General features: G+C 33.6%; 1 protein-coding gene across 5 annotated transcripts in view; it reads left to right on the forward strand.

Moving 5' to 3' along the window:
* ASXL2 (ASXL transcriptional regulator 2) overlaps positions 1-23,209 on the forward strand; it is a 106,056-nt gene that overhangs the window by 59,647 nt on the left and 23,200 nt on the right. For 4 of the 5 annotated variants that reach the window (XM_039887632.1, XM_039887633.1, XM_039887636.1 and 1 more), the window contains 4 exons: positions 207-357; positions 12,763-12,878; positions 16,164-16,296; positions 17,082-17,225. In XM_039887632.1, the coding sequence (XP_039743566.1) occupies positions 207-357; positions 12,763-12,878; positions 16,164-16,296; positions 17,082-17,225 (544 nt within the window). Of the gene's footprint in view, positions 1-206; positions 358-11,488; positions 12,681-12,762; positions 12,879-16,163; positions 16,297-17,081; positions 17,226-23,209 lie in introns of those variants that run through there. The other variant, XM_039887637.1, reaches the window with a different exon arrangement.

The following is a 23,209-nucleotide window of genomic DNA, read 5'->3' on the forward strand; positions in this document are numbered from 1 at the left end:
CTTTGGATATAGATGGAAACATTAGCTAATTTGACCCTAAGAAGAGAGATGACAGGAATTCAGAAAATATTGCTAGTTCTGCTTTTCAATCCTATAATACTAAAAATTAATCAGCACAATTAATTTGCAACAATGCATATCAGAGATTTAATTCTTATTTGCTGTAATGGTAATGCTTAATCCTAATTGGATGCCTACGTTTTCAGAAAGATGTGCCGGATGGGGTGAAAGAGCTATCAGAAGGTTCAGAAGAAAGCAGTGATGGTCAGTCAGATTCTCAGAGTTCTGAGAACAGCAGCAGCAGCAGTGATGGTGGCAGCAACAAGGAGGGAAAAAAGAGCAGGTGGAAAAGGAAAGGTAAATCCACCTGATCCCTCTATAAAGTACTGAATGCTATAGGGCAAATGCCTCTGTTGGTAGTTCTCTTTTTTCAGACCCCAGATCAGTCAGTCTCTTTACCTTACCCTTTAAATCAGTACTGTCCAATCAAATTTCTTGTACTCATGGAAATGTTCTATCTCAATGCTGTCCAACCCAACACAGTAGCCACTAGCTACATGTGTCTAGTGAGCACTTGAAATATGGCTAGTGCAACCAAAGAACTGAATTTTTAATTTTAACTTAAATTTATAAATAGCCACATGTGGCTAGTGGCTACCACATTGGACAACATGGCTCTAGATTTGACTTGGGTTTATTTTCAGCTCTTGGCCACCTGTAGCCTTTTATTAGGATGCTCTCATTTTATTTGCCTTTTTAATCCTCTCTTTCTAAAATTTGATCACTTATTACTCTAACACCTCTTTCCTTACTAGGAAAAGAATGCTTTTCATTCCTATTAGCAAAGACTAAATTTAGTCTGGTGGTCTTTGCTCTGATCCTCTGCTTGGTGTCTGCTTCACAGTTTACCCAAAAAACTTTCTTTAAAGAATAATGTCTTCATTGCTGTAGCTTCCCTAGGATGGATTTTCCACTTAAGGATACATTGTATTGCCTGTTCTTTCTAATTATCTGTAGCTTCTTGTCAGTCTTGAAAAGGGAAAATTGTTTTTATCCAGATATTAGTAAATTTTGCCATATATGGCAAGGCAGATTATAAGCCAACTCATAGTGTGGTGCCTTTGTAAGAACTGATACAAAATTTTTTTTGCTCTGGACTAATTTTCCAGAGCAAAATAGACATTTAAGAGTTTTCCTAGCTTGGATATCCTCTAAAGTGGGAGTTTTAGATGAGCTGTCTTTGGATCTAGAAGCTAGAGTTATGTTTGTTAGAATACTTGACTCATTAAGTGCCTTTAAAACTATCAGTATAGAACTATATTAGAAAAATAGTCTTATTCATTATCATCCTTATGTTCATGTGTGTGCTACTCCTGGAGAGAATTGAGGAGTTTTGCTTTAAGATCACAACCACTTAGAGAGCAACCCAGACCTCAACTGTTGGAAACAAATGAAATAAAGACAAGACAGTCAGGACCTCTGACCAGTATTCTGATATATATTTTTAAAGTAACCCCTGTCAGTAGTGAAAGGAGGTGCGGTCCAGAGCCTTCTATTCCTGTATGCACTAAGGACCTTTTTTGGAAGGGTGGAGCCAAACGTGTTAAGGGCTGTCTCTCCTCTGTGTCTCCCCACGTTAAACTTAAAAAAAAATAAGTTTGGATCTAAGATTAGGAACCAAGCCAAGTCATCAGGCTCAAGAAACAGTAAGTTTCATAATTTATGGATGTGGCTAGAAACAGGGAAATCAGTATTAAAGGAGCCCAGACAGATAAATTGGAAACAAAATCATGATCTTGGAGGTCTTCACTTTTCAGTAGCCACATATGCTACAGTAGCTGTTTTGAGTAGTGGTTGTTACATGGTTGTTAAAGGCTCTCTCAAAGAATTTAAGATAAATGTTTTATGACACAGGAAGATCTAAGAAATAGCAATAGGACCCCGTTGTTGGTAGCTTAATAGGTAGATTAAAATAACGTAATCTTGTCCAACACTTGACATAATAATAGAAGATACTAACAGCAAGATAATAGCAAATTCAGAATTGTGGTCCAGATAAATTATTTTTGAACTGCTTTTGATTCATTATTCTCAAATTGTTAACAATATTGAATATTTAACCTCAGTTTACATTATGTTGAGATGTTCTATAAATTTCATTTTTGATTGTAGTTAGTCTTAAACTGGGAATAGAATGAGCAGTATGTGGTGTTTGGAATATGGAGATGAAAAGTACACATGTCAGCATATGGGATTCGTGTTTACTCTAGCAGCTCTGGTATTCTTAAGAAGTGGATAAATACTGAGCTACCAATAATGAAGAAGGATTTAGTCTCATAGAATGTGCTTCTCTCATTCATGAGTCATGCACATGGCATATGGCATAGATATGTACATTTTTAGTTGTGTATTTATGACTGTTTTTGTAGTCTTGTGCAAATTAAAGTGGAAAACTTGTAGTTAGCAGTGATAGTAGCACCATGCAGCAAAGCAGTTCCAAATTAGTCGCAGTTGTTAATAAAGGTAAAGCAAACTGTGCCTAATCGTTTTTCTTATTTAGGGGTTTTACACTCAATCTGACATCACTTTATTTCAAATGCATTGTAAGACAGGAAGAACATTGAGATAGTATCAAAACCCACTTCCTTTTATGTACAAAAATAAAGAGCTCTGACAGCAAAACTGATAGTTCTAGTTGAAAATCGATAGAAACTCGATATAGGTATACCTTTCAGCTAAATAGGAACAGAGAACGGAACGTTGAAATTCAGTCCAGTATTAAAACTAGCTTATTGATTTCCATATAAAGTGGAAGAACTTAGAAGTTTGTAGTTTTGGTTTCTAACTTTCAGACAGGAAACAATGTTCAGAGAAGAGCTTTATGGAATTCCAAGCCAAGGTAAGATGGAATAACTCCAGAAAAATGATTAAACTCAACTTTTTCTGTTGCTTTTTTAAGTGAAGTCTCTGCCCTTTCTCCAAATTAAAATATAAATGTTGCAGCATGAAGCAACTGCAAAAGTATTATTTTTATCTTCTGATAGAGAAAAGTTTGTTAGATTTTGGTCTGCTTTTAAACTGTCTTAAGAAAAAATTATATATGTGAAATGTACCTTTTCACCTATAAGGAATTACTAATTCTTTCCAGGAGCATGATGTAATATTAATTTTACTGCTTGTTTAGAACTGAATCAAATTTGATACATATTGTGTTTGGAGTTATTTCAAATACCATAGACCTCCCAGCCTTCTAACATTATTTATATATGTGTTAAGTTATTGAATGGGGGTGATTATGTATAAAAATGTCTTCTTTAAAAAGTGTACAGGGGAGAAAAACTCTTTTAGGCAAAGTTAACTTATGTGGGGAGAGACCCTTGGGAGTGATGTTCTCTTCTCCTTTGGGGTGGTTGGTGGCTGAGTTGGAGGTTTTAGCTCTGTTATGTATTAAATATGGCTATACTACTAAGACCTGGATAGTTAGGGTACCCAGAAGCAAAGGAAGGTGTTCAGGTATGGCCTCTCCATCTTTGGTTAGGTGACTGTTTTAATATCATCAAGAGCCACAGTCTGCCCAGTTCAGAGTAGACTGCACTCATTGTGGGAAGAAGGGACATAGAATAATAAATAAAATGGCCTGTTACTTCTGGAAATGAAATTTCTCTAAAGAAAGACTATTGTGAAAATAAGAATTTTCCCTTAAGAGAGGATTACTATTTTTGAAGATTAAAACAATTTTGGAAACTTCAATTTATATCAGTCTTTCAGTTATTAATCCTCAACTACATACAGCTAAGTTTTAGTTTTGTTATTACTGTTCCATTATTTCTGATGGTCTCTCTTCAGAAGGGCTCATTGAATGTTTTCAGGATAAAATAAAATATTGTCAGTGATTATTTACTAAAGCTTTAAATTCAAGTGTAACTAATATGAATACTGCATATGTTTTAGACTTGTTCAGCATAATAATCACCTGTTGAAATTGAAGATTCTCAGTGGTATAATGTATCTGAAAAGTAATACTTTGTGAATGTATACTCACTGGGTGGTGCATAAATATCCAACAACCTGAAACTATTTCAATGAACTATGTAAAACTGGCTCTAAGGAGCACAAGTTCTAAAATTTGTTTTAAATATTTTTTCTGAAAACACTTAATTTTAAGCTTAAAAAGTCATTTCTCTACTAGGTTGCCCTGTGCTTTTTTGGGGTGACATTTTTTTTTAAAGTCAAATAATAAGTAACTGCTGATCTTTGGAACAGAATTTGTTAATTTTTTGTTATGCTATATGCATATATGAAAGCGTTTTTGTTTTTAATCAGAGTATGTTTTTAAATGAGTGCTTTTAATCTATTGGAAGACCAGTAGATCAAGATGTAATCTTGACAAGTGTTGTTTAGGCTGTTAGTTTACCAAAGAAACATCTCTATTGAAACTATTTGCTACACTCAGCCTTTCTCCAGTATGTACTCTTTGCTAGGTATTTGAGAAACCAATTTGAATAAGATATGGGCCTCACCTATATCTAGAGGTATAGAAAAATAAGCAGATCATTAGAGAATAACTCAGTAACACGTTTATATTTGTCATATTATGACAGCATTAATGAAAAGAGTAGTTAACTTTACCTGGGTGTAAGGTATTATATGAGCTATAGAAAATTTTAACATACTATCCTTTCCTCTAGTGAAGACAATATATGATAGGAAAAAAATATATGAAGGCAAGAAGGTGGAAGTATGTGTACAGTATTTTCAGGAAGCAAGAGGAAGCAAAGTTTGGTTGAAAGGGGATTTGTAGAAAAAGAAGGGAAAAGAAGTTGGGATCAGATTGTTAATTTTTAGTGCTAATAGGTTGTAGGAGTACATAATTTCTTAGAAAAATTAAGGTATATAGTACGGATCAGAGAATGGCAACACTGCTGACTCAGATTTTCATAGCCATATAACCAAGAGGAACAAGATTTTGTTTCCAGACCTTTTTCTATTGATTTTATCCTGTTGTCCATTTAGTATTTGAGTTAATATACTAGTTTCTTTGATTTGTTTTCTGCTCACCAGTGTTTATGTGAGTTCAATTTATTTCTAACCACTGGTATATAGGTTGAAAGAATTCATTTCCATTCTACTATCTCAGTTCTTACGCAGCATACTTCATTTTATTATGCTTTGCTTTATTGCGCTTTACAGATACGTTTTTTACAAATTGAAGGTTTATTTGAAGGTAAATGGCAAGTCTATCATTGCCATTTTTCCAACAACATATGCTCTCTGTGCCACATTTTGGTAATTCTCATAGTATTTCAGACTTTTTCATCATTCATATACTTGCTGTGGCGATCTGTGAAGTTACTATTGTAATTGTTTGGGGGCATCACTAACTCTATCCATGTAAGATGGCAATCTTAATAAATGTATGTGTGTTATGACCGCTCTACCAACTGGCTATTTCCTGTCTCTCTCCCTCTCCTTGGGCCTCCTTATTCCCTGAGACACAATAATATTGAAAGTAGGCTAACTAATAATCCTACAGTGGCCATTAAGTATTCAAGTGAAAGGAGGAGTCTCACACCTCTCACTTTAAATCAAAGCTAGAAATGATTAAGCTTAATGAGGGAGGCATGTGGAAAGCCAAGGTAGGCCAAAAGGTAGGTCTCTTCCAGCGAATAGTTAGCCAAGTTGTGAAGGCAAGGGCAAAGTTCATGAAAATAAAACGTGCTACTCCAGTGAACACACAAATGATGAGAAAGTGAAACAATTTTATTGCAGATATGGAGAAAGTTTTAGTGGTCCAGCTAGAAGATCAAACCAACCACAGTATTCCCTTATACCAAAGCCTAATCCAGAGCAAGGCCCTAACTCTCTTTAACTCTGTGAAAGCCAAGAGAGGTGAGGAAACTGCAGAAGAAAAGTTTGAAGCCAGCAGTGGTTGATTCATGAAGTTTAAGGAAAGAGGCCAACTCTGTAACATAAAAGTGCAAGGTGAAGCAGCAAGTGCTGATGTAGAAGCTGCAGCAAGTTATCCAGAAGATCTAGTTAAGGTAATTAATGAAGGTGGCTATACAAGAGATTTTCAGTGTTGATAAAACAGCCTTATATTGGAAGAAGATGCCACCTAGGACTTCTCATAGCTAGAGAAGAGAAGTCAATACCTGGCTTCAAAGGACAGGTTGACTTGACTCTCTTGTTACGGGCTAATGCAGCTGTGACTTGAAGTTGAAGCCAGTGCTCAGTTAGCATTCCAAAAATCCTCTGGCCCTTAAGAATTATGCTAAATTTTCTCTACCTATGCTCTATAAATGGAACAACAAAGCCCAATGATAGCAAATCTGTTTACAACATAGTTTATTGAATGTTTTAAGTCCACTATTGAGACCTACTACTCAGAAAAAAAGATTCCTTTCAAAATATTACTGCTCATTGACAGTGCACCTAGTCACCCAAGGGCTCTGAAGGAGATGTACAGTGAGATTAATGTTTTCATGCCTGCTGAAAAACAACATCCATTCTGCAGCCCATGGATCAAGGAGTAATTTTGACTTTTAAGTATTATTATTTAATAAATACATTTCAAAAAGGAAAAAAATGCATTTTATAAGGCTGCCATAAATGATTCCTCTGATGGATCTGGGCAAAGAAAATTGAAAACCATCTGGAAAGGATTCACCATTGTAGATACCATTAAGAACATTTCATGATATATGAGGACAGGTCAACATCAACATAAACAGAAGTTTGGAAGAAGTTGATTTCAACCCTTGGAGATGACTTGAGGGGTTCAAGATGTCAGTGGAGGAAGTAACTGCAGATCTGGTGGCAATAGCAAGAGAACTAGAATTAGAAATGGAGCCTGGAGACATGACTGAACCGCTGCAATCTCATGATACAAACTTTAATGGATGAGTTGCTTCTTGTGGATGAGCAAAGAAAGTAGTTTTTTGAGGTGGAATCTCCTGGTGAAGATGCTGTAAAGATCGTTGAAATGACAACAAAGGATTTAGGATATTATGTAAAACAGTTGATAAAGCAGAGGGAAGGTTTGAGAGGATTGACTCCAATTTTGAAAGAAGTTCTACTGTGGGTAAAATGCTACCAAACAGCATTGCATTCTACAGAGAAATTGTTCGTGAAAGGAAGAGTCAGTGGATGCGGCACACTTCATTGTTTTATTTTAAGAAATTACCGCAGCCACCCCAGCCTTCATCAACCACCACCCTGATGAGTCAGCAGCCATCAACACTGAGGCAAGACCCTTCACCAGCAAAAAGATTACTACGTGCTGAAAGCTCAGATGATGGTTAGCATTTTTTAGCAATAAAAATTACTACTTGCTGAAGGCACAGTTGATGATTAGCATTTTTTTAGCAATAAAGTATTTTTTAATTAAGATATATACATTTTAAAAAATGAATATTGAACACTTAATAGACTACAGTATCGTATAAATGTAACTTCTGCATGTACTGAGAAATCAAAAGATTCATGCATCTCAGATGCCTTATTGCAGTGGTTTTGGAACTGAATCTGCCCCTCATGTTTGTATATTATGTTAGAGGTGTTTATCTCAACACAAGTAAGCAGGAGAAAGTAGTTAGAACAATAAATGACAAGGGAAAACTACTTGTGTATAGGTGATCTGATTATATATCTGACAAACTCAAAAGAATCAGAGGAGATAAAAATTGATAAAGAAGGGAATTTAATAAAGTAGCAGGATGTAAGTAAAATTAGCATATGGCAACCAGCCACCATAGATATAGATAATACTCTATGTATATATGTAAAAAGAGAACACATTTGCAGTAGCTACATCAACAGCAAAAACTCAGAGCATGACCTTTGTGTAAGATATGTGTAAGATATGTGCAAAGATGTTACAACAACTGAATAGCCAAAAAGATGAAAGTGGATTTCTCACATAGTACTCCAGGATAAAGTCCAAACGAATGAAAGATATAATAAATGTAAAACATGAAACCAAATACTAAAGGAAAACATGTGTGAATTCCTTTTAAAACCTGAGAATAGTGAAGCTTTTCTTTTGTTTCCGGAAGCATTTTTATCCTTTGATTTAGCAAACCTACTTCTAAGAGTCAACTCACAGATACACTGTCAGCAATACAAAATAGCATAGCATAGCTTAAGACCAGTGCATCTCAAACTTGAGATGCTTCAGAATCACTTGGAGAGCTTATGATGCAGATTTTTGAGCTCCACCTTCAGAGCCTCTGATTCAGTAGATCTGGGCTGGTATCCAGTAATTTGCATTTCCAACAGATTTTTTTGGTAGTAATAGTGTTGTTCTTGGTAATACATCTTAAGAACTGCTGATTCAGACGTTGCAGTAAAAAAATCAGAATACCAGAAAGAACCAAAATACTCATCCAAGCCTGGTTGAAGAAATTATGGTATATCTGCACAATAGAATTCTATGCAGCCGTTAAAAGGAATGTGGAAGATCTCTATATTCTGTTCTAAGATAATTCTCCAGATATAGTAATTATATTACATAAAAAGTTGGTAGTTTATAGTACATGATTTTTTTCTTAAAAAATGAAAGTATTAAAAAATACACACATATGCACACTGCTTTCACTAAAATAAAAATACAAAAAAACCTCCAGTACAAGAGAGTTGATAAAGTAGTGTAGACAAGGGAGGATGCTGGACTTATATGAAAGAAACTTTTTTATAGCTTTATATAATTAAAACAAATTATTAAAAGTCTAGGAATATGAAACAAAGCAAACTCAGTATATGTCAAGTTTGTTGCATAATGATACAAGCAAGTTACTGTGAGATATCTTTTAGGTATGGGAGATGGGACACAAATCTTAAGCTGCATTCAGTATCATATTTTCAGCAATTACTTTAGCATGGGTTTTTGGAAACTAGATCTATAATAGCAAATTAATAATTACAGTAATGTTATTAGGAACCAAGATTATCAGGGAAGAAGAAATGTGACAGAAATATAAAATCAGAAAAGTTAAGTGACGATCATGTAATCCTAATTTGACTTTGGTATCTATGCATGTATTTATTTTTTTCCTCTTAAAAAGAGACTTGTTGCAACCATCGAAAAGTCCTAGAACCTGTGGAACCCCAGTAGCAATGAGAACCATGAGCGTGAAGGGCATGATATTTTAATACTTTTTCCAATTAAAAGATATCAGAGTTCCTTGGGAAAGTAGCTGATCCAATTCTGGGCAAAAAAATTACACAAAATTTGCCCGAGACACTTTCTGTATCAGTCAGATGTGGAAGCAGTCAGATGCTGCTGGGGCCATGTCCCAAAGATGATTTACAACTCAAAGGAGCTCCCACTATCCCAAAAGGGGACAATTAGAGTGCCAAATTTATAATGGTTGCTTTCGATTCAAACATTTCAAGTATGTAAACATCTGTAAGTTGATAATACTTTAAAAAAGAAAATCAGTTTTAGGTACTGTAGTAGTTTTCTGAGGCTGCTGTAATGAATTACCACAAACTAGGTGCCTTAAAGCAACAAATTTGTTTTGTCATAGTTCTTTAGGCCAGAAGTCTGAAGTCAAGGTGTCAGCACGGCTGTACTCCCTACCGAGGCTTTAGGGGAGAAATGTGTTCCTTGTATATTGTAGCTTCTAGTGGTTACTAACTTGCCTTGTGGCCACATTACTCTGTTTTCACATCACCTTCTCCTCTGTGTCTACTCTGTGTGTCTCAGGACATTTGTCGTTGGAATTAAGACCCACTAGGATAATCCAGGGTGATCTCCTTTCAAGATCCTTAATTATATCTGCCAAGACCCTTTTTCCAAATAACCTAACATTCATAGGTTCTGGGGCTTAGGACATGAACATAACTTTTTAGTGGCCACCATTCAGTCCACCACAAGTACCCACTCATTCTGAAAATAAATACCAAGTTTAAGTCTTGGCCGTGCTCCTTGCTAAGTGTGTCCTTTGGCAAGCCAATTAAATTTCCTGATACGTAAAATATAGATAATATCACAGTATGCACATGAATGTGTATTTTTTATTTATTTATAAATACGTGTTAAAAATCTTTTCATATTTTTATTTGCATAGAGAAATATCAGTATGGATGGCAGCCCAACTATATTTTATTTAGTTATTTCAGAGAGTAGAATTAGAGGAGTTTGGTGGGGTAGCAAGGAAACGTGTAACCACCTTAGAGGGTAGTTACAAGAGTTCAGTGAAATCCTGTTCAAAAGAACCTAGCTAGCAGAGATTGCTAGGTACATGGAAGATATTTAATTCTTTATTGCTCTAATACAATTACGTGTCTTCGAAGACAGTGTAGCCCTTTAAAGGACTCTCAGAGAGATGTTTCTCAACATATGTTTAAATCTTATTTGCTGTTTGTAGTTCTGAGCCTTTAATATTTTAAAGTTAGAACAAAGTTTAAGTTTCATAGAAGTTATGAGACCAGTACTTAGCATTAAGTCAACTCTGGAGGATGAATGTTCCTCATTGGTGGGTCCTGGAATCTGCATGATTTAGTTCAGTTGGCTTTGAGATAGGTGTGTGATTGCATTTGTTAGAAAGGGCTTTTGCCTTAAGGGGAAACATTCCAAACAGTGTGCCCTGGTGATTACAGATAGCTTAATGTCTCTTTTTCAGGCTGCAAAGTAGAATTTTTACATTCTCTAATGAGGTTATTTTGGTGGTTTGGTTTGTTTTCTATTATTTTCAGACAGTATTTGAGGCAAGTGAGGAAGTGTATATTCTCAGATTTATGCAAACCATTAAAAAGAAAATAAACCTAGTTAATAGTTTTAAACTTTGTTTTCATTATGTCCCTTTAAAAACATTGGTCAAAGCAAAAAGACAATAACAAGTGTTGACGAGGATGTAGGGTAATTAGAAGTCTCATATATTCTTGGTGGAATTAAAAAATGGTGTAGCTATTTTGTAAAACAGTTTGGCAGTCTCTCAAAAAAGTTAAACATAGAGTTACTGTAAGACCCAGCAATTCCACTTTCAGATTTGAATCCAGGAGAATTGAAAACATACTTCCAAGAAAAATTCAACTAATGAATACATGTCATTGTTCATAATGGCAAAAAAAGTGTATGTATTCAATGGAATAATATTCGTTGATAAAAAAGAATGAAGTTTTGATACATACTCTAACATGGATGAACTTTCAAAACATGCTAAGTGAAAAAAAGCTAGTCACAAAAGAGCACATATTGTATGATTCCATTTATATGAAATGTCCAGAATAGTCAGATCCATGGAGACAAAAGTAGATTAGTGATTGCTGGGGACTAGGGGCATAGATTAGGGGGAAGAAGAGTGACAGCTAACCAGTACAGGGGCTTTTAGTGGGTTATGAAAATTGACTTGTGGTGATGGTTGCACAACTTTGCAAATATATTAAAAGCCATTGAATTTTACACATTAGGTGAATTGTATGGCATATATAAATTATATCTCAGTAAATCTGGTATTTTAAAAAACTGTTCAGCATTTAAGTGTAGAGGATATGGTTTCTTTTTATTGCTCAACCACCTCAAGAATTATTTAACTTTATTTTTGTGTGATATATTACAATGAACTTTTTCTTTTTCACATGTATTGTATATCAGTTCTTTCTCCTGTATAAACCATATCACAAAGGATGGGATCCAAAGCTAAAATCATGTAGCTAAGTCATTTTCTTAATATTTTCTGCTCTTGTTCCCCTGCTCTTGTCCCCTTTAAGTATTATCTCCTGTGTATTCCTTTCTTGGGATATATAAGAGTCAGTTGAAATGCTGTATTCCAAAACTTGTATATTCCAATGAACGATGTTTCTGTATTTTCATGTTAGGTAGCTGCCTACCAAAATACTTTATATGGTATCTTAAAGCTCTTTAACCATACCATGGGATGTCATTTTGCTATCCAACCATTTTCAGTCCAACTACTGTGAAAGGAGAAGGCATTAGTAAACATGGGGTTTTCAAAGTTATCACTAGCAGTAGTGACTATTATTTTTATTAAATAGTCTGAATCAGCAGTTTATGTCATAAATAATACACTGACAAACTTTATAGAACATAAAGATCAATTACTTTTTATTATAAGTGGTATAGGCTCTTCAAGGGGAAGACCCTCCACGTAAGACTAAGATTTGGCTATGCTCTGGGGTATAAAACAGCTGGTGATGAAGTAGAGAGTGGTTATATTTTATAAACTACATTGCTTCCATTAGAGAAATCCTAAAGTGCCCTCTTAACAAATGGTAGGCCTAAAACTATTGATTTTAGAGATGAAGGAATATAAGTATTAAAGCTATGGTAGAGTGTTTGAGGTGGAATGGTCTTATTGCCTTTATTTTAGATAGGGAAAACTGGGACCCATTCATCAATCCAGTGCCCTTCCACTCTAACATATTGTCATTCAATTTACCTTAAGAACACACATATTGTCCAACAGGCTTGAGACTCTTTTCTAAGTTTTATCTAATTTGATGACTAATGGTTTATAGTCTCCTTCCCGCTTCTTCAGTCAATTCTTTTGAAAAATTTAAGAATGAAAAGTAATGAATACTAACACCCATCCCTTCCCCATCCTATCATCCTTCACTAGAGCTTTCTGAGGAAATAAACTGAAAAGGGAGGCTGTTTGCCGTAGAACTCCAAAAAGAAGATACTTCCCAAAAGTGTTTGGTCACAGTTCTTAATACAGGTAGCAGCATACGATTGGGGAAGGAATGGTGCGTGATGTCAACTCTGATAACACAGTTTTTCATTGTCATTTTTCCCCCTAGTATCGTCTAGACCGTCACAGCCATCCTCTCCCCAGTCAGGCTGCCCGTCACCCACCATTCCTGCAGGTAAAGTCATTTCTCCATCACAGAAGCACAGCAAGAAGGCACTAAAGCAGGTAATCATGCTAGTTTGTGTTTATTAGAAGTCTAATCTCCTACATTAAAAATGCAAGACTCTGGCAACCATTGAAAATTTTTTGAACAGAAGGACATTATATCCTTTTAAAAAGGAGAAATTTTATTCAGTTTCCCAATTTGGATTTAATAATTTATGTACCTCTCAGTTGCTGGTTTTTTTAATCACATTAATTTGTTTCTAATTTGCTAAGAGGTTTTCGTTTGTGTGTTTGTTTTTTAAATTATAAATAGGAATTGAATTTTTCACGTTTGTTTTCTTCAGCATTTATTAAGATGATTTAGGTAGCTTTTCTCTTTAAATCTATAGAATTCCATGCCTAGATTTTCTAATGTTAATCTATATATAGCTCTCTAAAATAAACTATATGTTTGTTACATATTTTTAAACATGTTATGGAATTTTTAAAAAGATTTTAGCTTGGATTTTTTTTTCTTTTTTTTTGTACTATGTACAGTTTGGAACCAAGATTTGTTCTAGCATCATAAAATAAATCGTGCAGCTCTGTATTTTTCTAGATTTTTGGAAAGTTTTGTAGAATTTATTTTTTCCTTGAAAGTTCTGTAAATCTTACCTTTTAAAATTGTTTTCCTAGCATTTCAGTTTTATTTTATCTACCTTTACTGGTCTCTTGATTTTCTACTTTTTGAGCTATTTTGGATTATTTTTTTTAGAAAAGGTCCATTTCACCTGATTTTTTCCAATATTGGTCTAAAGTTGTGCATAGTATTCTTTTGTCTTTTCTTTTTGTTTCAATTTTGTTTATTTGTAATGTATCTTATTTTTTCCCATTGCTGCTTGCCAGTGGTTTGTCTGCTTTTGATTTTTTTTGAAATTCAAATGGTCAGTAAATGTAAACTCACTAGTAATTAAGGAAACAATAATAGACTACTTTTAGTATACAAATCTTATGTCAAGCATTGGCAAGTATATGGGAAAATGGCTACTGGTGGTTTGCTGGTGAAATATAAATTGTTATAGTTACTTTGGAGAGAAATTTTGTAATATCTATTAAAATTTTAAATGCATATACTTTATGGCTAAGCATTTGAACATTTTGAAACTGTTAGAGAAATACATATATATATATAAATGCCCAGAACAATATTTGCATTAAAGTTTATAATAGCAAGAAGCTTGCAAAAGCCTAATACATATCGATTAATGAATTCCTTAATAAACAATGGCATATCTAAATGCTGGACAGTTATGCAAGATTAAAAGTTTACTTTGTAATGAGGTTGTTCTGTATGTATAGACATGGAAATGTCACACTATAATGCTGAATTGTTAAAATTAAGTTGTGTTATGACATGTAGGTCAGATACCATTCCTAGAATATAAGACTATATTTTTTTAATAGAAATATGAACATGTATATACAAACACAATATAATGTAAGTGTTAAAAAAGCTTAACAAGGAAAAATAAATTGATGATTGATTACTTCTGAGGATTGGGAACCAAGACTGAGGGGGAGGGGGTCAAATTAAAATTTTCAAAATTATGTAGGTATTAAAGTGTTTAAATCCCAAAAGTGCTTTTTAAAAAAGATATCCAGCAATTTGATAATATTAATACTGCCTACCTGGGTATCCTGTAACACTTAGAGTTTTGTAAGTTTTTTGGAAGATTTTAGGAAGTATAAGGTGCTTTTTTTCCACAGGGAAAAAGCAAATATTTTCCTAAACCTTGTTAGCCAATTCATGACATATGTATTTATTTTCTTTAGGGAACACCAATATTAGAAATTGTGTAAATTAGATTATTGGTATGTAAAGTAAGGCCTTGCCTTCAGTGTATGGTTTTCATAGTATTAGGTGAGAAAAAATTACTTAAATATAAGATATCCTTTTCCACAATGAAGATTTGTCGCCGTCATTTGTTTTTTAAATTTTAAAATAGAATTAGGAACATGGTTTATAAACCACTGAGGGAAGGAAAACTGAATATGTACAGTTCTTAAATAGAGAGACTATAAGTTATTCTATTTCCATCATGTGTCTGGATTTATATGATCACAGAAGAAATAGATGAGATCAGATGGTTCTTTTGAAATTTTGCATTAACCTAGAATGACATGGATCCTGTGAGTAGCAGGGAGTACTGCCTAGGAAGCCTATGAACGTTTTCTGTTCTGATTGCAAAGAGTGAGAGATAAGCTAGAATCGATGATCAGACAACACTGACATTGTTTCACACACTGTGCTTCTGCCTCACCTATTATAAATGCTGTAGGGAATGTAAGCCAGATACCTGGCTCTCTCAGTTCTTTTCTCCGGTGACAGCTCAGATAAAGGAGACAAACTCTTGCCACTGTGTCTTTATAGCAGAGCCAGAGATATGTGTGAAAATAAAGCAGGAGAAAACTATATTGTGAAGAGGTCATGGGAAACAAGTAGCCAGTTATTTCACACTTTTCTGCATGATAGTCTTGAAGGTTAAAGCTTAAAATGGCAATTTAGCAAGGTCATAGACTTTAACTTTTTCCTGGAATGGAGCTTTACTTTCTTAGTTTGTCTTTTTTTTAAACCATAAGTTAAAAAATTGCTTTTATATAGCTTCATGATTAAAATCTGGGAAGTTATTTGTCTTTCCGTTCATTCTGAATGGTTTAGTTTGGTGTATTCTGTAAACTAAGAACATCATAGAAATAAAAACATTTGGAAATAGCCAGGAGGAAGGAACCCCATTATTCTTAGAACTAGTATTTTCTAATCTTCTCTCTCTTCTATTTGCTGCATTGCTTTAAATTGCCGAGATTTTTGTCATTGGGCCAAATCTTACTGCTCTTACACAAGTTCAAACTCAAATAGTTGTTCATTACCTTTCATTTAAATGAAGCACCTCTGAAACATACATAAGCTAAATATTACATTTCTACATGGAGTTGATGCAAATTGAATTCTTCTTGGTTCAAGGTCTATAATTCTATTTCTAGAAATGATTGGAAACTACAAGTATGGAAAGTCAATGGCTTACTGGTGATTTTTAAGCTCTGAAAAATGTTAGTGACTATTTATATAAAGGAGTAATACTAGCAAAAAATATCCATACTCTTAAGAGGATCATTTAGGCCTTGTATTTAATCAGTTTAATTTAGTTTTTTGTTTGTTTGTTTTTTGGGTTTTTTTTTTACTTTGATAGATTTCAGAGAAATTGGATGATCAGCATGCTCTTTACCACTTGTAAAGAAATCATTTACTTTTTGTTATTACTAAAAACTGATTTGTTTTGTTTCTTATAGTCAGTTTTCTCTTTATAGGCTCTAAAACAGCAACAGCAGAAGAAGCAGCAGCAGCAGCAACAATGCAGGCCAAGCATGTCCATATCCTCCACCCCACATCTTTCTCTGAAGACTGTCAAAGCAGCCAGTGACTCTGTAACTGCCAAACCTGGTAGGTAGACTATGTGTCTTTTCAATGGAAGTTTCTTTTTCTGATATTTTTGTGTTGACTTTTCAATTTTTATACTTTGTCATTTATTTTTAAATTATTATATTCATTTAAATAATCCTCATGCCTCCAAATCATTAGTAGAAATCCTTCCAGGGTAAATGGAAAATGTATACAAGATAATCATGCAGTTATTAAAAAATACATGAGTGGGATTTGTATGTTACAATGAGATCAGTAACTAACTTCCAATATGTCTTATCTAATATTTGGAAGCCTCTAATTAGTAACCTTAAAAAACTGATGTTTTCTGATACAAAAGATGCTCAAACTGAACTCTTCGCCACTTCTCTCCTTTGAAAGGTTTTCCTAGGAGTACATGCTACCTTTCAGTTTCCATTGGACATATCTGCAGACCTTTGGATTTTTTGTTGCAGTTGCTTGTTTTGTTTTTAATCTAAACTGATCTAGGTACAGACTTTGTGTTTTATTACACAGCTCAGTTTGACACCAGCTGATTATATGGGCCTGCCAGATTTAAACTGTCTTGCAGAACTTTGCATTTTTATTAGGAAGGATGTTTACCACTAGAAGCAAATAATGTGCCGGCAGGAAGGAAGGGATTTTATTTTATTTTTTGAGTCTTAGTTCTCAGACTCAAAGCACATTTGCAAGGTCACATTGCCTCATACATAACTCCTCTTAACATTGAATGATTTAATTGTTTGACTCATTGATTTCTCTCTATAACCTCAATGTCACCAGTCTTTTATATATTTTTTCCCTAGCTATATGGGAAGGAAAACAATCTGATGGACAGTCAAGCAGCCCTCAGAACTCAAACTCTAGCTTTTCTTCTTCAGTTAAAGTGGAAAATCCTTTGCTAGGCTTGGGGAAGAAGTCATTCCAAAGATCTGACAGACTCCACACAAGTAAGTTAGTTAATTTACAAACATGTCAGTTCTCATGCCTTAATTTATCAACTGTGTCTGAAATTCATCAGCTGCTTCGCTTAACTGTTACTTCCTATGAGGTCTTGACTGTCTTCATGTTCTTCTTGTCTTTCTCTTATCATACTTTATTTCAGATTAAGATCTGTTATCAACTATTTTGTGGTTTATTTCTTTTACCGACAATAGGTTGCTTTGTCCAGCATTATTTATATTTTATTTCTAACCAGTACAGAAAAGTAGAAGGGCTTATAATTAAACATGGCAAACTGAACCTTTTTTCCTGCTTCCTCTGAACCTCACTAAAATGAGAATACGGAAACACAAAAGATTAAATCCAGAAGGGTGAAAAAAAGACAACAGATGGGCAGTCAGTGTCAACCATTTTGAAAGATGAAAACCGGATGGAGTTTTTCACAGAGCTAAGGAACAGATGCCAGTAATAAGCAAGCCAGCTAAGGCTGCAGAATACCAGAAAAGTTCCAGAATTGGAGTTATCATGTATCATAGCAGAGAAGGGTGAGACATAGGGTTGAAAGGAAGGACCTTCTTTGTAAGTTAATAAGGAGCAATTTGATATCTCACCCTAGTAGGAGACAGGGGTTTATTTTGAAGTGAAACCATCCAGATTTCAAATTCAGAGATAATACACATAGATGAAGGCAGACAGTGAGGCAATGTGCTGAAATTAGAGAAATCAAGTAAAATACAAATACTGAATAATGATCCTCTTGCTTGGTTTCCAGTATTAATGAGGCATATTTCTACCACCACTACTTCTTTCTTCCTCCCCATCTATGCTCCAGCAGGAGACTGGTAGATTGGTACCTAAAAAATTTGAATAAACTCAGAAAAAAGTCTGCAGGCAAAGTTATAGATTCCCAACTAAACAGAGATCATCTTGATCACACTTCTGTGGAGCTCATTAGCTTATGAGGCCCATCCATGCATTCAGAATTTGCAGTCAGCCTAGTAAGTGCCTGTCTTTTACTTATGATTACCAAGGATCATTTTAGAAGAAAACTTCCATCATAAGAGACAAAATCTGAAATATAGACTCCAAGGAAACAGAGACAATTCGGAAAGGAGAAAATTTAAAACAAATAACTTTTTAAACTATAATATCCACAAAAAGAAATGAAAGATGATATTGCACCAATGAAAGAACAGAATACTGTGTTAAAAAATCAGAAGATAGGGTATTAAATAACACGATAGTAGAAATAAAATGTTCTAATAGAGATACATAAAGTTAAAGGTGATGAAATTTCCCAGAACATAGATCAAAGGAGAGTTTTAAAAGGAGAGAAGAGAGGAGGTAAGAAAATTGGAACACCAATCTAGGCTGTCTAATACCTTTAATAGTAGGACTAGCAGATATTGAAAGGGAGGTATAAAAGATAAGAGAAGTAATGTAAGAACATGTCTTAGAATTGAAAGCCATAGATTACAGGCTGAAAGTACATAATTGGTGTCAAAACATGAATAAAAAGAAATCTATTCCCAGGCACATTCTTTTGGAATTTCAAAACACCCAGGATAATGAGAAGATTCCAAAAAAATCTCCAGAGAGAAAAAAATACTTTACATACAAAGATTCAAGAATTAGGATGGCAGACATCTCAGAAATATAGAAGCTCAAAGAATGTGCAGCATTGCTGGCAAAATTCTAGGGGAAAATTATTCTATATTCATTTATTGTTCCAGACCCTTCCAAACTATTAAGTTTGAGAATAGAATTCATAGTATTTTCTGTCATCTTCTTTCTGGTTTGATTCTAGGTGGCATTATAAACTAGGATACTTTTTCTTAAGAGACACTATCTGTCATACTGAGTATACCCTTTGAACATCAGTTCAACTGCCAAAGATTAAAAATATGCATTTATTAAACAGATATTTACAAAAGATACACTAATATGCCAAACCCAGGTTTAGGGCCTGAGAGACCTGGCGATGAACAGAAAAAGTTTTTCCTTTTGGAACCTATATTTAACTTCGATTCAGTTAAAGTCCCAATTTCAGTATCTTCATTCAATTAATGTAGAAATGTGGATGTACAAAATTGAGAAATTATGTACTGAGAATTAAAAACTTCCATACAAAACTAGGAAAAATTAACCATTAAAAAAAGAAGGCATGGTTTATTTAAGTTTGACCTAACGGTCAAAAAATAAATGAAAGTTCTTCTTTCATGCAAATATGCATTAAAAGAAACGCTATGGAAATTTTAAAGCATTTTACCACAATGAGTACTTTCCAGACATGGAAGAATCTGTACATTTTATGTAAAATGTAAGTGATAAAACTGAATTAGTAATTTACATGAAATTATTTTAGTTAACATTGGTATAGTTTGTTTTAAAGTCAGTGAGATCAGTAGTTGTGTTATATATTTTTACATCCTATATTCAGTCAGAAGAATAAACATAGCTCACATTTCAAGTATAATATAATAGAATAAGGCAACCTAAACTGAAAAGAAAAAGGTCAACTTTACCAAAATTAGAAGACTTAAACTTTAAATTCTAAAAATCGAGCCACAGACAAGTATTCTCAGAGCACTGTTTACCAGAATAATTTACAACTACGTCTCAGTTTCTGTTAAGTTAAAATTTAACTAAAGTTTGAATCAGATGTGAAGGTACACCGTGAATGCAGAAAATAGTAAAAACTATTCAAGGAATGCTGACACTCCCATACTGTCAGTTAGATGACAGAGGGAAACTAGGATGTTGCTTTCAGGTCTATAGAGGCATTGCAAATTGGTATACAACTAAAAAACTGGTAACCACCTATATGATCATCAGTAGGGATCCAGTTAAACCAGTCCTGGTACATAAGTTGTAATATGGTGCAACTTTTTTAAGAGAAAGAGGTGAATTTGTAGGCAGTAGTTTGGAAAGATGATCAAGATATGCAGTGAAAGAAAAAATATGATTAGTGTGTATATTGTGATTTCATTTCTTCAAATTAAAAATGTCATTTGTGATAGGAAGCCAGGATTTGAATGTAGAAAGCTTTGCTTCTCATTTATACATTTTTTTACTATTCCGATAGGAACAGCCTTTACCTTTATCTTTCAGGTATTGCTTTTATTATTATTTGGTTAGAAAAGTTTTTATATTTTTTTATTGCGATTTCCCTTTTGTCCCAGAAGTTATTTTGCACTTTTAAATATTTGTTTTACCAAATATATAGGGATTTTTGTATTTTTGTTTTTATCAATTTTTAACTTAAATATCTTGTGATCAGAGATTATGCACTGTATGATACCTGTGCCTATATAGTATAGTGATAAATAACAGATCCTGAAGCCACAAATTCCTTTACTGCAACTTAATAGTATAATGTTGGGCAAGTTACCATATCTGGGCCTCATTTTCCTCATTCTTGAAATGGTTTCCTGCTTCATCGGGTTGTGTGAAAAAATAAATGAGTTAATACATGTCAGTGTTTAGTGCCTGACACTTAGGAAGCCCTGTATAAGTGTTTTACTGCGGCTGTGATTGGTCATTGTTGTTATTACCACTAATATTAAATTTACTAAGACCTTTTTTTGAATGAATTTTATAAGTGTATTCTAGTCGTAAAACACAGAATTCTTGTTTATTGGATCATGCTCGTCAATCTGAAAAATAGTTCAGCTTTTTTTTAATTTCCTTCTTTTTTGGGATGCTTTTGGTATAGTTATTTCTTAATAATTGAGAGAGTTTTGTTGAGATCTCCTATCCTAATGGTGGCTTTGTCCATTTGAATAATTTTTTATTTCACATATTTTAAAGCTATCTTATATTAGATAATTTCATGTTTAAAATCTTCCTGGTGGATTTAACCTCTACCATTATTTATTTACCTTATCAATCACTGATTAAGTTTTTTACTAAAAATGTCTTTTGTTCGATATCAATAAAGACACACCAGCTTTCCAGTGGTTGGTTTTTGCCTAGTATATCTTTACTTTGTTTATCTCTGTGTCCTCGTGCTTTAGGTATGTCTCTTTACAGAGCATATTGCTAGCTGTATTTTTAAAATTTTAATTCAATAGGACTATCTCTTTCATTTGGTGAGTTTTATCTATATGTATTATAATTGTTATTCTATTTGAAATAATTTCTACAGTCTTGGGGTTTTTTTTTTTTTTTGCTGACCTTTGTCCTGCTTTTTTTATTTCCTTTTTTTTTTTTAATTAAAAAAATTCTAACAATTTAGCACTGATCTTTCCTGTCTGGATTTAAATAAAATTATCTGACATTTCAGGGGTTTTTTTGTTTGCTTTTTTTCCCCCACAAATCAGACAGAATATTATTGTTTTATACTACAATGTTGGTGTAGATTTATCTACTTTTCTCCATTGTATTCCAGCTCATCTTTCTGTAATGATTTTCTTTCCCATGGTATCATTTTTTAAGAACTTTATTTAGAACAGGTCTCTTGGTAGTAAATGCTCTCAATTTTTGCTTCTCTCTAATCTCTTTGTTTCATGTTTATTTGTAAGGTGAGTTTGGTGTACATACCATTAGAGGTTGATGGTTATTTTTTCTCAACATTTTATAGTTATTAAACACTTTGTTCTGGATTTCTTTGTTGTTAAGAACTTCGCTGTTATTCTGTTGTTTCTTTTTATGAAATCTTTCACTTCCTTATGGATGCTTTCAAGCTATTCTCTTGGTCTTTCATGAGTGGTTTACTAAGCTAGGTCTAAGCATGGATTTCTTTTTACCCTGTGTTGAATGTGTTAGGCTTTTACATCTTTAGTTTTGTAGTTTTCATCAGTTCTGGTAAATGCACTACTGTCAGTTTTTTAAATATTGCTTTTTTTCCATTCTCTTTTTTTCCCCTGGGTCTTCAATAAAGCATATATTAGACCTCATTCTATCAGTTATGTTTCTCCTAAAGCTTTCAAAATATTTAATCTTATATGTCTTTCTTGTGTTCTGGGTAAACTGTTTGGCTGTATATTTTAGGTTAAAATTCCCTGTTTAACAGTGTCTAAACTGCTCTTTAATCCATTCATACTATCTGATTTCAACAATTTTTATTCTATATTTGTAGAAGTCTCATTTATTTTTTTCAAGCCTTTGTATTTTCTAATTATCTCATCTTTACAATTACATTCTTTAATCATTTTATACGTAGCTATTCTGTATTCTATATATGTGTCAGTTTCAGTGAGAGCAGTGGTTCTAGGTCTTAATCTTTTCTTTCTGGTTTCTGTTGACTCGTCATGGTGACCTACCTTCTGGTTTGTCAGGGTAATCTTTGTGAGGTAGTGCTGAATTTCAATTTATAGGAATCCTATGGGCTTTATTTAAGGGAAATCTTTTCCTCTTTAGAGAGATTACTTTTGTTTGTACTTAGAGCAGGAGCCAGAGGTTACCCACATTCAGGATTTTGTAGCTTTGTGCGAGTATTTATAAATGTAGAATTTCTAGGTCCTAGATTCCTATGCACATTAAAATTTTGCTGTATATTGTTAAATTTTCTCGTAATAAGATTATACTAATTTCAGCCCCACCAGTGTATTTGAAAGTGGTTTTGCTTTTTCCCTGCATAATCCTATCACTATAATGCAGTATTTGCTATTTCAATAGACCAAAAATGTTCATCGGTTTAACAGATATTTCTTTAAATATTAACACCTCAGCATCTGTTTATGGTTAGTCAACTATGAATTGCCTGTTTCCTTTGTTCATTTTTTTCTTGGTGATACGTCTTTTTCATACTGATTTATAAGTTCACTTTCAGTATGAATAGTTATCTTCTGTTGTGGCTTGCAAATATTATTCTAAGTTAATCTTGTGTATGTGTGGAGACATATATGTGTATATATATTACATTTTAAACGGTTGTGTACACAAATCTGTCAGTCTTTTAAAAGACTGTAACCTCATCGTTAACAGATTTCTTAGGCAATGCAAATTCAAATTGATGAAAAAAATTCTCAAGAGAAAAAGGGCCTCAGTA

The sequence above is a fragment of the Pteropus medius genome, unplaced genomic scaffold (genome assembly GCF_902729225.1).
Source record: "Pteropus medius unplaced genomic scaffold, Ma_sr-lr_union100, whole genome shotgun sequence".
In the NCBI taxonomy this organism is placed as follows: Eukaryota; Metazoa; Chordata; class Mammalia; order Chiroptera; family Pteropodidae; genus Pteropus; species Pteropus medius.